This window comes from Columba livia, chromosome 1 (assembly GCF_036013475.1).
Source record: "Columba livia isolate bColLiv1 breed racing homer chromosome 1, bColLiv1.pat.W.v2, whole genome shotgun sequence".
Taxonomy (NCBI): Eukaryota; Metazoa; Chordata; class Aves; order Columbiformes; family Columbidae; genus Columba; species Columba livia.
Window position 1 is genome coordinate 202,201,307 of NC_088602.1, and position 15,966 is coordinate 202,217,272.

The 15,966-nt window shown below is 36.0% G+C and overlaps 1 protein-coding gene across 4 annotated transcripts in view; it reads right to left on the bottom strand.

Annotated features, from left to right (window-relative positions):
- SEMA3A (semaphorin 3A) overlaps window positions 1–15,966 on the bottom strand; it is a 171,700-nt gene that overhangs the window by 116,240 nt on the left and 39,494 nt on the right. For all 4 annotated transcript variants that reach the window (XM_065049221.1, XM_005512064.4, XM_065049220.1 and 1 more), the window contains 2 exons: window positions 5,570–5,727; window positions 2,792–2,854 (listed from right to left, as the gene is read on the bottom strand). In XM_065049221.1, coding sequence (XP_064905293.1) covers window positions 2,792–2,854; window positions 5,570–5,727 — 221 coding nt within the window. The remainder of the gene's footprint in view (window positions 1–2,791; window positions 2,855–5,569; window positions 5,728–15,966) is intronic.

Below are 15,966 nucleotides of genomic sequence, written 5' to 3' on the forward strand. Positions count from 1 at the left end.
CATCGCTTAAAGGATTCATCCATCTATACAGCGATCAAAGCTTAACTAATTAACATATACTAAGCCCTTTAAGAAACAGAAGTGAAAATGATTCCTTAAGCAACAAAAGAATATCAGGAGAGCAGGAACAGCCCAAGTCGGCCACTCTCCTCAAATCCCATGTGGACTGTCCCGAGCTACAAACCTGCTGTGCCTAGACTGGCGTGATTGGCAGCATCAGTATAAGGAATCCCTCCGAAGGAGTGAAAACGACAGTAAATTACCTCTTATAATTACGAGAGGAAATCTCGGAGGTCGTGGCTGAGGTTAGCAGTGGGGCAGCACTGGGGCTACACTTGCGCTGCAGCTGCTGCAGTGCACCTGGCCTATTAGTGGGGACCTGCATTTTTAGCACTGACTTCCCCTGGAGATCAATAATTTTAAAAAGTTTTTCTAAAAAGACTTCGAACTATAGACTGTCACGCAGAAAGTTTCGAACCATCAGAAATGGAGAGTATCTAACACCTTAGCAATGGTGCATGCTGAAAGCAATATTAAATCAAGCACATTTTATGCCACTTTATTTGTCTTCTATTTGTCTTGTTCCCTCTAATGAGAGTCTGTTGAGTTATTTTTATGGCCTTTACATTTCACACTCCCAAGGTACTGACAATGGCTTTAAGGAATAAATGAGGGAGGAATAATAAGTTTCTTAAATTATTTGTAATCTTTATCTGTAATTACAGTTAAAGCAGATACATTAAATGCTTTATAATGGACTGTTTTATGGCAAGAATAGGTGTCTGTAAATATTCAAAGATGATGACCTGAACAAACTAAGTTATATATTAAGTCATGTAGTTGCCTGCCAAAACTGGACCCACATTAGATATGACCTATGCATTTATTTATTGTTTTTTATTTCTCATCTACACTTGTAGAGAACTCTAAATACTAAAAAAGAAAGCAAAACCACCCCCAACAACCCATACATATGAAAAATATTTATGAAAACAAATTATCTGATTCTAGCAACACTGGGCTGTATTACTATTATCCTCAGTTTGGGCTGCACCATGTCTTGAACTCTGTGCTCCTGTTCTGCTTTATTCTTTTCCATCAGCTCATGGGAGAATTGCTTCTAATGCGCAGGATCATACAAAGCAGCTAATGCACCAGGGTCACACACTGCACTGGGCTATGGTATGGGCTTAACTTTTTACTCGTGATTAGCGGATGTAGTTGCCCTAATATCATTGAAACCAGGGTGAATAAAATAGTTACAACATAAACAGTCAGAGGATGGGAACCTGAACTTACCAGCTCACTCCAGAATAATGGTGTCTCTATTTACAATGAATGGATTTGAATCAGCCTAGTGCAATGTATAAAACAGTCTTTCTTACTATTGTGAATTTCCAAAAATAATTATTCAAAAAGAATATACTTTAATTCTAAGTGCTGAATAACTTTCTAGGTTTCAGCCACAGCTATTAAAAAATCTACTTAATGTAATATCATAATACTTAGTATAAGATCAATATTCAAGGTTAGTTAATTTGCTCAGACATTTAACACTAGCCTTATTTTTTTTTTAACCTTGAATATTAGATTCTCTGGTCCTCACCTTGCAATGTACTCCTGCAAATTATTTTTTACCAGGAAGATGGTTTAATTTAAATGTATATTTCTATGTAATGAGATAGCCCAAGTCTCTGGCAATTTAGCTGCCCCTTCACATATATAGCTTAGCCTATATTTCTTAGTTTTTATCTAATCCACTTCTATTGTTCCCAAATGGCTTTTTATGAAGACAACTGTCCTCTATGGCCTAGGTAAAGACTGATGAAACTATTTTTATTATGACCTAGGAAATTATTCAAATGGAGCTCTCTAGAGGCATATGGTTGGCATTATGAATATTTTACAGAATCATCTCTGAAAATCAGGCCAATAGCATATACACACGGGGCCAAGTTCCACTCTCAGTTATACCTTGGCAACCACAATGATTTCCCATTTGGCTACACTATGCAAGTATTTGTTTGCCTTATTGCATACATGTATTTTTTATCTTTTTTTTTCCCCTTCTGCAGCCCTGTCTTCCCGTTTCCCATGTTGTTCTTATAAAGAAGATAGTTATTATCACTGTGGAATGATTATTATTTGGGGGGCTACTGGTATGTCTCTCTTACCTCATAAATACAGGCAACAAGATGTACACAGGAATGAGGGAAAATCTACAGAAAATTATGCCTAGTGTAACAGTGTCTTTCCTGAGGCACCAAAAATGATGCTGAATGTTAAAACCACTTTGACCTCAATCTTGCTATGAACTCCATGCAGGAAAGAGCTCAGGGAAATCCACTGACTCTAGAGAGAAACCACAGAAAGAAAACACTTCTTGGAACTCACTGTAGGACTGGAACCTGGAGCAGGGCAAAAATAGGTCAAAATATTATATACTCTGAGATCAGGAGATGAGTATACAAGGGTTAATATTTCTCATTCTGATGTTTCTCCTCCCTTGTCTTTCTTGTTTTATTTTGATTTTTCTTTGTTTGTTTGTTTTCTTTTGGCAGATAAATTCTGTTTCATTTGCATGATTTCCATTTATAAATTTAAACCCCTGGTCACAAAAACAAAATTTCACTATTCTGAATAAAAAAGCTGAGATAACTCAAGATTGAAGTTATGACCAGATGTGTAACCTTACAGAGCAGGAAAAATAGTTTAAGAATTAACACAATAAGACAAAAAATTTACAATGTTTTATAAAAGAAAAAAAAAAACTAAAAAGATTTGTACTTACCAGAATATCTTTTCCAGCCCACTTGCACTCATCCCTTCGGGAATGAGATACAGGCCAAACAATCTAAATACACAGAACAAAAATCACGTTGTGTTATTTCATGCTTCAATAATCAAAAATTGCAGACCAAATGCTACAGAGTGTCTTGACCCAGTTTCTGTTTTCCCCATTCTTTTCTCTTTTTTCTTCCATAAAATTTGACCGCAAATAAATGAAATAATAGGAGCAAAATAGGGATAACAGGAATCACAGTAAAACCAATTTTAAAATACAGTCTGTATTGCAAATCTCAGCAGTGAATCTTGAATACTAATGATAAGAGAGTTGACACTCCATTAAGTGAATGTTCTTTCCCTGTTTTCAATGTGATGTAATGGAATGAAGACTGAGAGCAAAAAACTGCAGATGCTTACTAACAATAAATTGGATCTATGTGAAATACGATCTCACATTACTTACAGCATCAGAAATTAGGTCTTTGCCTCTTCACTGTATCTACTGGTTCACTCTTTTACTAGGTTTATTTAATTAAATTATAAAGAAGTTATGGCATTTAGAAAGTATCACACCATCAAAATGGAAATATTTGTGCTGTTCCTATAGAGCTACTCTTCCACAAGTAAAGTTGAACCTAGGTTTACTGTACTGTTTGCTTAGCAGAAAATGGATCTCACCTCATACAGAGAAAATCCAGAGACCCTCACAGTCAATTATTCATGGGTTTTTTTGAAAAGCTTTTAGGAATTACATATAGAATAAAACATGATCTTCCCATAAAATGCCCGGCTATTCATTTGGGAGCCTCAGATAATGCAACATGAATAGCCATAAGTCTGGATTTCAGCCTTGATGTTCAATATAGTTTGTTAAAAGAAAGCAAAAGGCAAAGTATTTGAAAAGAAAAGAAAAAACAATGGATTACAGAAGAGGCTGAAGAAGACGTTTTATATGGCATTTGAAAATACAGTTTGCAACCATGTTTTTAAATTCAAAATTTTCTTAAAACCTAATGAAATCCAAACAGCAATTGAACATCTTAAGTCTATAAAATAAGGCTGAAAATTTTATGAGTGCATTCTCTCTCAAAGGATTCCTGCTACTTCCTGTTTCTATTCTCAGCTTAAAATGTGCAGAGACATGTGAATATTTAAATTTACTAGGTTGAAAAACATTAACCAAACTTCTGAGGTCTCCCAAAAGGACCAGTTCAAATTCAGTTCAAGTTTTGGGCAAGATTTCTATATTATTCAAATGAGCATTCTAATCCATAAAATGAATGGCTAGGTATTCTCTTTATTTATTCTCACAGCACAATATTTTCCTTTAATTGGGTTTAAAAGTCAGCTAAGTTGAGCTGCTTTTAATAGTCTAGAAAATCTGGCTTTGTGAATTGTGTTCGTTTGGAATAATATCTTGTAATGAGCATTTAAACAGAAACCTTAGTTATTCTTTAGATGGTAGAAACAACTGGGGAAGTTTGAGCTCAAGTGCAGCACTGGCTGTACTGTAACTTTGATTGAAGTTTCTTCTGTGACCCTCCTATCTTTAATAAGCAGATCTCCATATTCTTTAAGCCTTTTGCCTATTCTTAAACCCAAAGTCTAAATTGTAAGCCCATTCTTTAAGTCTGTTGCCAACATTCTGTTCCATGTTACCAACAGCAATTCTTTATTTAATATAGTAATACATGTATGTAATTTCAAATAGTAACCTAAAGATATCTGAATACATACATATGTAAGATACAATTCCTCCCATTCTACAGAGCTGTTTTCTGCAATGGAAACACCTTCTTTCCTTTAATTATTCCAGATGTTTTGCACATTAAGCTATCAGTCCCTCAGAGAATTCAAATAAATAGCTAGTTTCCTTTATAGCTGCTCTAAAGAGAATAGAAAAGAAAATACCCAGTTTTTCTTTTATCCTTTTTCCTTAGAGAATACAAATGAATAGCCTGTCTTCCCTCTGAACTGAAAACATAAGGTATTTATTGCTATCATCTTAGGAAGCTAATAGTCAAACGGGCAAAAGGTCAGGAACACCAAGAAAAAAAAATCCCTGGGTATTGAAGCAATATATTTCTCATAAAAGGGTGCTCCCTGGATTTTAAAATTTGCCATCAAAATACTTAAATATAACAAAAAAAACATCCAACCTATTGTTTACCTTGTCTTATTATAACAAATGAAAAATGAAATTATTTATTTAGACTCCAACCAAAGAGCATCATCGAACTGTTTGTCAGCTTTTAATTGTGCCATTGACTTTTACTCTCCATCAAGAATGGCAAGCTTTTATTAATTTGTTCCTTTTATTAATACTGCATCTATTTTAGTTTGAAAGCAGCAGAGGCAGAGTGCCTACAAGTGCTGGCTAAAAGGAGAGAAATCAACAGTTGGACTCCCAAACAGGTTCTTTCTATCTGCGAACTAATTAATACAGAGTAATAAGGCCTTTTTGTGAAAACTGTCACAATAGCTGCTTGGGGGTTTTTTAGCAGTAAGCATGGAAGTATGTCTTGTCTGGGAAATAGCTGATTATTCACTTATTTACTTTTTTATAGCCTGAAAAGAAGTATTGTAGATTATACAATCATAGGTTATAGGCTCATTATAAATTTCTCTTTATAAAGTCAGCAAATGTTTTTGTTGTACTAGTATTCCTGACATCCAAAAACTCACTACATAATTCATACAGTGCCCAATATAGTCTGAGTAATAACAAGTCTGCAACATTAAAAATATGTATTTACATTGTACAAAACAGGAATGAAAGTACCTTTTGATATTCCTTGATGTTAACCAGGTTGAAAGAAAATATGTGATCCTTTGCTCCAACATACAGCCGACTCCGTTCTTCATCCAAGAGGAAAGTATGGTAACTGGAGCTATTAGCTAGTCCATTGAAATTGATTATATTGTTGGATTCCAACATTTCTGTAAGATAAATGTAATACTTCCCTTGTTAATATGGTCAAATAAAATACAGACTTATATTTTAACTTGTAAGGATTTCATTTTAGGAATTCATATTTATGGAATAGAAACCAGTGAAAGAGTTATGTACGTGGGCCCCTGGTTGTTTTTATTTCAAGTACTCAAACCCAAACTACTTGTGAGATTCAACTCTGCACAAACAAAGGTCAAAACATCACTGAAATCAATTAAAATCCTGTATGAGGTTTTAGGCAGTAAAATTCTATCCATGTAACTCATCAACTGCTGGACAAAGTTCAATTTTGTTCAATCAATGAGATTTACAAGGATAAACCCAAGGATGACTGGCTGACAAAAAACACATCTAAATACAAAATCTCCTACTTCCAGTGCACAAAACTATTTCATGTAGATCTGTAAGTTATGAGAAAGGGGATAAGAATGACTAGTTGATGAGATAAAATAACATGTACAATCTATTGTTACATGTATTTTTATCCTCTCAGCTTACAGACACAGGCAGTATGCTGTTCCTTTGCTTTAAATTGTAGGTTTGCCCATCACAAGAATAAAACTAGAGAAGGTAATTTTGCTTCTCTTTAACCTCCAGAATAATTTTCTAGTTCTCATACTCCTCACAGAGCCTTTACACTTGCCAAGGACAGGATTTTTTTAAGTACAAGGATTCACGGAATCTTCTTTGCTATTCACAAACATTAACAAAGACACATGCATTTTCCTGAAACCACATACAAATATTTCTTTTTCTGTAAGATAATACAGACCATGTTAGTATAAACTTTTGTGAAAACACTCTTTCTTTATTCCTGTCTACCTGCATTTATACTGAGACCAAAGCCAAACCATCTCTATCATTTCAAGGCATGTCTGCACTAGCAAGTCATCGATAAGAAACGTTGCTTGTGATGACAAATCCTATGTGGTTCAAGTCCCGACCTTGTGATGTACGGAGGCAAAGAGGCAGTTTCAGGAGAGGAAGCAGTCCCATCGATGCCAGCGCAGCTCCTCACCCAGCGCCCATGAGGACAGATGAGGAAGGGAGCAGATACAGCAGGATCTAAAGGATGATGGTTAGAGACACAGCCAGACCTCCAGGAATCTAATGTCTGTGCTAGCTCTGTCATATTTGCAAGCTAAAGACATATGTCCCTCTTCTCAAAACAGCTGTCAAATGCCTATACATCTAGGATTTGCCTAACAGTGCAGCTACCTGTGACTTTTTAGTTTTCAGTAAGATCACTTTCATTTTTCACCATTACTCCAATCAATGAGTGAGTGTAAAATCGCATCCTGAATACTCTTAAAAATGAAGATGAAACTGCTTTTAAAACAGAAGCTTATACTTGATTTTCTTTTTAAACTAATTTTCCTTTCCCCCTCCCACCCCCACTTTTTTTTTTATTTTAACCAGAACAGGGAAGATGTTAGGTGGGGCGTTTTTGGACCTACATGACAGTGGTACTCATGATTTTACAGAATTTAAGCACCTGCAGTTTACCAGTCCCACAGGTATTAATACTATTTTTCACATTCATTCATACCAGGTGGATATTGAAGCAGGCCGATATTCTACAATGGCAAGAATTAGTAGGCAACATATTCAAGGAATACAAACATTAAGAGTTGCATACCTTTCAGACTAGCTTTCCTCCAGTGTTCTTTGCACCTATTTGGAAAAACTCTGACTAGCACCAATAAGAGTTATTTTATTAGTGGTGTAGAAAAGTGTCAGAATATGCAATATATTTTGTTCCTTATTCTGTTTGTTCGTTTGTTTCTGGTTAAATATAACTATAAATTTGTATTACAGTATACTTTTTAAAACTTGTGCTGCTCCAGACAAGTGCACTCTCTCTCTCTTTTTTTTTCTTTTTTTTTTTTTTTTCTAATATAACAAAGAAATCAAATCACCCCAAGCAGTCTTGTCAAAATAATTCTTCTGGCTTGCTGCCAAGTTCTAGAATTTGACTGTATTGTCCTCCAGTTCACTTATTTGCATTTTGTTAGAGACTTTACTAATTCTCTTTACATTGTAATGACTGATTCAGATGTTGAATGTCGACTCGCTGAATAGTGAGTGATGTAGATGATTGATTGCTTAACTTGTCTTAGAACTCTCCTGGCTAGAAATGCTTTGCTGTCATCTGTATCTGATAATTTTTCTTATAATATAGCTGTCAAAAACCTTTGTAACTTTTTTGTCTTTCTTCGTTTGAACTCACATAGGTATGATTCTGTCCTTTGTGGCTGCGGTGTAAAGACAAGTGTCTGCTGAAGTCAATGGTATACAAATGTAAAACTGATATAATTGGAAATAAGATCAGTTAGGCCCACAGGTACTTGGTTTAAAACAAGCCTGATATGATTTTGCTAACACAAAGTTCTATTCACCTCTATGGATGGTGACTGATGTTTTCTTTTCTTTCTAATATTAATGAAAATGCCAGATCATAACATTGGAGTGAAGGCTTATTACGGCCAAGAGTAAATTACACCATCATCTTCACTGTTCATATGTCTCCTCAGTATAACTTAAACGGACCTGGTGTAGCTGTGCAGAAAAATATTTTTTTTTTCTTTTAATTTTCTGTGACTCTTTAGAATATACAACAGTGTTAAAGGTAATCCTGGTGGGGATTTTTGTGTGTGTGAACATGAGTTTTTAAGTCAAACTAAAAGATCAGTCCCACTGCCTTCTCTAAGATTAGGGCATTTCTCCTGTGTTTTAATCCTATATTTGTCGTATTGTCCCATTATTGACTTTTGCAGGAGATGACCAGATTTCCAGGGTCTGTTACCCAAAAAACTAGTCCTGAGCATATTCCAAGCAGTGTATTTCAAATCACATAAAATCAAGTTTCTCCCTATCAGGAATCAGGTTGAGAATATAGATTGAGGAGAAAAATATCATTTGGGTGCTGATCATTCTCATTCACTACTAATTTAGTTAGGATTGAGTTACATCAAAACTAAGAGGTGAAAACCTAAATAATATCAGTTTCTCTGGTGTTTATTCTAACTTGCATGTATTCCTCCAGTGATGAATATAGCTTCCTATGACATTCTGGAAAGGGCTGCTGAAGAGCAAAGCAATGGCATTTGCACAATCAATACAAATTAAGTATTCTACTTCCTCAAATTCATTAGTTTCAAAGCATTTACCACCCAGTGTCTTTTCAGTATCCAGCCAGTGACTATTGATGAGAGAATGACAGAAATAGCAATGATAGGGCAGAGTCCCAGAAGGGCACTGACATCCATCAAGCCTGTTAACTGCCAATAAGTCATGCTGGCAAGGTACATGGTTGATCAGTGCTAAAACGAACCAAGATTTACAACAAAGATTACATTGCAATGACAAGAGGAAAATGATTAATGCCTTCAATACGTCAATTAAATTAATATTGTCTACTATGCATACCCTAATTATTTTCCACTTGTTGTTCTTATTAAAGTTTGGCATGTCCATGACCTATGCAAACAGATAGTGGTTGCCTGTACTTTAAGTCATTTTTTTACATCTTCTACACTTTGTTCAGTTATTTTTATTGCAAAGATGGTAGCATTACCCCACCAGTTCTTGCAGCCAAGTACCATTTCTTCAGTAATTGCTCAGAACGCATTTTCTTATTTCCTTTTGACACATCCTCAGCTGCAGTCATACCTGTTGTTTTGAACAAATGAATCGCATAAAGCTAATCGCTGCACATTATGACTGCAGAATTGTCTATAAAATGCTGTATGAGGCAGATTTAGATTGGGTGGTGATATTTTGATAGTAATAAAGCCTTCATTGCTTTAGTTATTGGTGTTTGTTTCCCACATTTATTAAGAGTGTTGCAAGTGACCAAAAATAACGGTTTGAAAAGCACCGTATCTTCAAAATCGTCATATTATAATGAATTTTCACATGTGATTATCACTGAAAACAACTGGAGGTTGATGTTTCTCAAGGTTTGTGGGCTAGATTCTCCTACTAACCACTTAATTTCAACTGCCTTTAATTCACTAGTCCTGGCTTGCTTGCTCCATCTTCCTCTTCTTTCTCTGCCAGTGTCCAAGCTTGAAGTATTTGACCTTTTTCAATGTGCCTTTCTGTGAACTTTGCACCGTCTTTCTTCTAATGACTGATGATTTTGTTGATCCAGTCTGACTTGTGTCCGAACATTCACTTTGCCAGACCAAGCTGGCAAATTTACAGAAGAAAACCAGTCCCCAACTCTTGCCCTTCTTTTAATACATGGTTATTTAATTTCCTAATGGAATCACAACTTAATGGTATGTATACACAGAGGGCCAAATTCCTGCAGTAAAATCCATGAGATACGTATGCACAAGGAATGTAGATTTGGTTTATTTTTATGACACTTTTTTCATTAAAGAATAAGCCAGAAAACCACAGCTATAGCTAAGCTGAATACAGTCAGGCATATCCTGAGGTTTATTTAATCCATGGTTGGTATTCTACTGTAAACCTTGTTTTATGTCTGTGTTCCTTCAGCAGAGTTTGTCAAGAGGAGAACATAACAAAAGAAAACCATCTTGTTTTTTACTTTTCTACTGCCAGCCAAACTATCTTTTTAGTGAAAGGGAGTTTGTCTATGCAAAAAGTTAGAAAATTTGTGAGCTTCGGCCTGCGTTCCTGCTATAGACTTCACAATAACATGCCAGCTAAGATTAGTTTTGTTGATAAGGATCAAAGGTTCATAACAATTTCTAGAAAAATCAGAGGAAAGGTCTCCCTCAGTTTCCTCACTAGGATTTGGATCTGGCCCTGTCCTACTACTGGTGACTCCACACAGTGACTGGATTATACAGGCAGCTCTGCTCGTCATAACATGTTTGTGAATCAAATGAGTGGGTTGCTGGTTTCACAAAATTCTCGACCTTCATTCCTTTGCCAGCAATGATAAGATCTCACTGCATATCTCCCAGAAGTAGATAAAAGATGAGTCAATGCGTATTATGCCATCAAACAGGGATTTTGCTGAATTGTGAGCAATGCCTCCCACAATGTCATGCTAGAACATTTCCTTCTTCTCTCGCCAGGCTTTTACTTTGGCTATGGAGTATCAGGTGGCAGCATGTTTGCACATGCATTTGTTGCTTACACAGATGCATATTCTGTCTGTTTTGCATATCAACACGTATATCTGTCTAAATAATCCTGGGTATGAGCTAGTCATTACTCTTTGAGTGACTATTTACTGCATTCTAAGATACTTATTCTAGCGTGCAAGGAAAGAATTGGCTATTTTAACTTTCAGCCTCTCCTGTAACTTCCCCATTTTATTGCTCTGAGTGTAGATGATGAAGTAAAAGGCAGGGACTGGCAGGAAATCAAGACAGATTCCTGCTAGGCATTAGTCAGCAGCGCTCACTGGGCAAAACCAGGGCCATAAGCAGGGAAAAGGCATCAGATTTGTTGTGAGACTGTTCCCCATCTGAAAGAGACACCAGGTGCCATGCACACAGAGGGACATTTCAGTGGGACATTTCCATGTATTATAAAAGTCGACAGGAATGAACTCAGATGGGTGCCTGTTGAGTATGGGAAATAAGGTGAGCTCGACCCCATCCCAAATATAATGTTTAGTAACATGGCCAATGGCCTAAAGGGTAACTTTTTTTTCTTTTTTTCCCCTACCCCCACCCACCCCCAGGATTTGACTACTTCATACCTCAATTATTTTCTTTCATCTATACCTCAGACATCACGGACACCTCAGGATTTAGCCCTTAGCGAGGAGGATTGTTCAGCCACCCACTCTAAATAAAAATAAGAATCTTGCTAACAGTCTACAGTATAATTCAAACTTTCACAAAGTAATGAAATAAAACAAAAGACACCTAATTTATTGTTTAATCTTTCATCTGAGAAGAAACAAAAAAAAACCTGTGGCAACATTTGTTTTGCTACATGCTTTACATTTATTGGTCAAGCTATCAGTCTTATAGTAATATGCAAACTGTTCCAACATTTACAAACTATTTTTGTCAATTAACATTTGATTTCATACTAGGAGCAGAAACTAAAAGACACATAAAATTATTTAAAAAAAACCTCAGAAACTTATGCTTTCACATAATTTTAGAATTACGGTTCTTCGGAATGTCTGAAAATGATCATTTTTATCTGAAATGAAACAAAAAACAGGTCTACAAAGTGTATGAGTTCACATAGTGCAATAAGTGGTTTATCCATTTTTAGAAATGTAATGAGAAAACTTTTGTAATCAGCACCTTTGTTTTTTTGCTACATTATAAGCCAGATAAACTTGAAACTACACAGCATTTGTTGTTGATGGCAATTCAGTGTTATTGTAATTTGAATGAGATAAATCACTGGGAGAAAAGGGAGGGTTATCTTATCAGTAATCAAAATACAATTGGAACAGAGCCTCTCACAGCTGTTCCATCAGTTCTAGCTTTCATCCTCTTCATCTACCTTATCATAACAGTTGCCAATCACTTGGTTTTACTGAACTCTACTGGAAGGAGAAAAAAAACAGTCATTTTTTTTTGCTGTAAACCTTTTGTTTCTGAGAGAACATGTAGATCACAAGGTCCCTGAACTTTGTTTTCATTACAATTTATCAATTAGAAGTAGCTAGGACAAGATATACAGGTTTTAGTGCACACGTGATGTAAACCAAGCATTTTAAATGAAACACTCCTGCCTCCCTTCCACTGCAGCGAAGAAAACCTGAAGGCCATGAGTATAGTTTGATTAAAACCAGATACTTGGAAGGAAGAATGCTGCATCAATGTTTTGTTTCAGTTACACCGGCATAAGCATGGACTCCTTTGACTTCAAAATACTGATGCATATGTTTTTTATACTGTAAATCTGAGAGAAGATTTTAGCTCATTAATGTCAACGCTATTTAGGTGCATGACAGCCCTTAAAGTGTTCTTGATTTGAATAATTGAAAGGGCCACATGATATTTCAAAGATGTAAAACATTCAGATTTCTAAAGCCAACCTGTTTTCCCTTAATTATTTGCATTATTTGTCCTTTTTGTCTGTGAAAGTGATTCAAGATTATCCCTATTGCTCAGCTGTTTTCTTATAAAACATGAGAAATACTAACTTCTGAGCTAAACAAAGACTTGTAAACCTTGATTTCATCTATTTGTAAAATTATTGTAACATCCCATGTTATGAAGTAGGCTTTGCGAGAAAGGTTATGGCACATATTTAACCATGAACTTCACAGGTATTTAAGCACAACATTGTTACAAAATCACAGGTAATAGATATTACCTATAACTTTTTTTTAGTGTGATGGATCAGGCAGAAATACATAATGGTGAAAAGAGATCAGGATCTGATTTTACTAATCAGTTACCTGTCTAAGGAAAAATTACCTGGTTTAAGATTTGAGTGGGTAACATCTTTGCAGATTGAAGCACAGGAGGTTCCATCTGAATATGAAAAGAAACTTCTTTACTTTGAGGGTGCCAGAGCCCTGGACCAGGCTGCCCAGAGAGGTTGTGGAGTGTCCTTCTCTGGAGACATTCAAAACCCACCTGGACACATTCCTGTGTGATCTGCTCTGGTGAACCTGCTTTAGCAGGTGGGTTGGACTGGATGATCTCCAGAGGTCACTTCCAACCCCAGCCATTCTGTGATTCTGTGATTTGCTGGCACCCATTTGTACTGGTTTAAGGAATGCACAGGAAAAATAATGGAAATTATGCGTTACACCAATGAGCCCCAGCTATTAATGGCAACATCTCTAACTCTCAAGGTTTTATAAAATGTAGCAAAATAATACTGCACAATACTGAGCTAGTGAGAATGGCTTTTAAACATGCTAACTCAAATAGTACAAACACAGTAGACATATTAACTCATCTCTCTACTGTGGGTAATATATCCTCAATGAGCTTGGTTAGCCCAATGTGGTACTGAGTGACCCTAAATTGCACCATCCTCTGAGCTAGCACAGGTAAACAGCCAGCTAAATCCCATTCATTAAGTAACTCAGTTATCAGATCCAGTTAGCAGTTGATCAGTTCTCAACCATTTATATGATACTGCTGGTAATTTGGTCTTCAGCGAGCAGAACCAGTACTGGTTATCAAGAAAGTGAAATTGTGGGTAGTTGTCACTTCAAGGGTTACCTTATCTATAAACAGCACCACCACTGGCTCATTAAAAATCATATCACAGAGCATTGAACACCTTTTCAATGACTAACAGCACAGATAGTTGTTTTCCCAGGGCACAAATGTATTTCATTTGGCTAAGCGGGGATAAGATGGGAAGACTGTCACATCCTATCCTCTGCTTGGCCTATCCACATTGGATCCAAGCATAGCGTGAAGCACAGTTTTTACTCGCTGGCTGTTCCCCAAAAAATCAAGATACAGATTTCCAATTCATGAACTTTTTCTCACAGAACAAAAGCAAAGCCGGAGAGGAACTGTTGCTCTATGGGCACACCTGCTTGCTCAAAATGTTGATCATGCTGCGGTATAGACACACCTGAGCTGTCCTGAAACTTGCTCAAGTACTTGTGCCTGACAACACTGGCTAAGAGGCCAGCAAAGATTAATTGATTCTGCTCCTCATCTAATTGTGCTTTGATGAAGCTGCACGTTCAAATGATTAGGGTGTTACATTAGGCTAAGCAGGCAAGCTACTTTGAAGTTAGCTCATGTGGTATGACTATACTTTGTCATAATCAGGATAATGAAAGAAAGTCAGATATACTCAATGCAAAGACAAAATATCTATATTCTGTTTTTTGCACAAGTACAATCTGGGAAATTTTAGGTTTATTCAATTATTTTTAAAGTCAGTTCCTTTGCCAAAGGACCATTATTTCTGATAAAAAAAAAAAAAAAATCAGATTAAAATAAAAATGTCTGGGTGATGTCAAAACCTGTCAAGATGTTTCGGCACTATTAAGCACCAAACTACTTAAAATACCATGATGTTTTAGAAAATTCCTTTCTGAAAAGCTGGCCTAGTGAGAAGGTCAGTTCATTTTTTTTTTCTCATTCATCTTTTAAAAACACTGTCCTTTCCTTTATTCTAAATTCCTAACAACTGAACCTGAAAGCCACAAATCTAGGCAATGTCTTTATGATACACATATCATGGAAAAGTAGGAATCAAAAGAAACAACATTGTGAATACGTGCACTGGAGTTGCAGCTGTGATTAAAAAAGAAATCCTTCCTCATACAAGTGTATACCTTTTTCAGGGTAAAGAGTACTAAAGTTTTTTGTAACTCTAAAAGAAATCTTGGTTTCAGGTACCAAAACAATGTACTTCAAAAACAAGTGAGCTCATTTGAAAGAATTAATAAATATGAGGTGCTAAGTTTGTTAGGGATATCAGGGGAAATTTTCAGAGAGCCCAGTGGTTCTACTTTGAAGTGTGACTTTGGTATTTGACAACCAAGTTACCATTGACTCCTAGTGAGACTTATGGGGCAGGTCCGTGAAGGATTTTGATGTCAAATTTCAGACAGTGTGAGAATGAGGGTAACCTGCAGTGAATGGGGGTGTGAACTCTTTCAGTGGCATAAGAAGCTGCAAGAGAGTGTGTCTCTCCAGACTAAAATACTGTGATGTAGAGAAAATCCAGCAGCAGTAGATTTGGTCTGAAATTAAACAAGTGGGTTTTTTAATTTTTATTTTTATTACTGAGCTGAAAATATAAAACCGCACAAATTATTTACTAAGGTGAGTGAGTTGATATGTACAATAGGGTTAGGAAGCTTCCCTGGAAATTTAGTTACATGTGTTAAATTGCAAAGTAGAATAATTAGTGCTTGAGTTTTCAGAACTTCAGGGACAGATTTATGACAGAAAATGCATTTGACCTGCTTCAAAAAAAGGTCTTTTTTATGCTTGAAAATCATGTTTGAAATTCTTGTGTCTATCTGTCTAACAGCTCTTCAAAGTTGTGTGATTAATAAGATTCAAATAGACTTTGGTCTATTTGGTTCTGCTTGTAGGTAAATCATTATATTTTATATAGCAGCTGGTTTAGATGGACGGTGTCCAGCTTTTCTTATATGGGTACAAATCAGTGACCTTGTATTTTCAATTTCAGACACAGCTATCAACACTCCTTCTGTTAAATTTTGGTTTTGCAGAGAGGGCTCCACCCTTCATTTTGATCAAATATGCAGCACTTTGAGTAATTGTCTTTTCATATTAGTAGAACAGATGAATAAAATTCATGTTACATCCTTC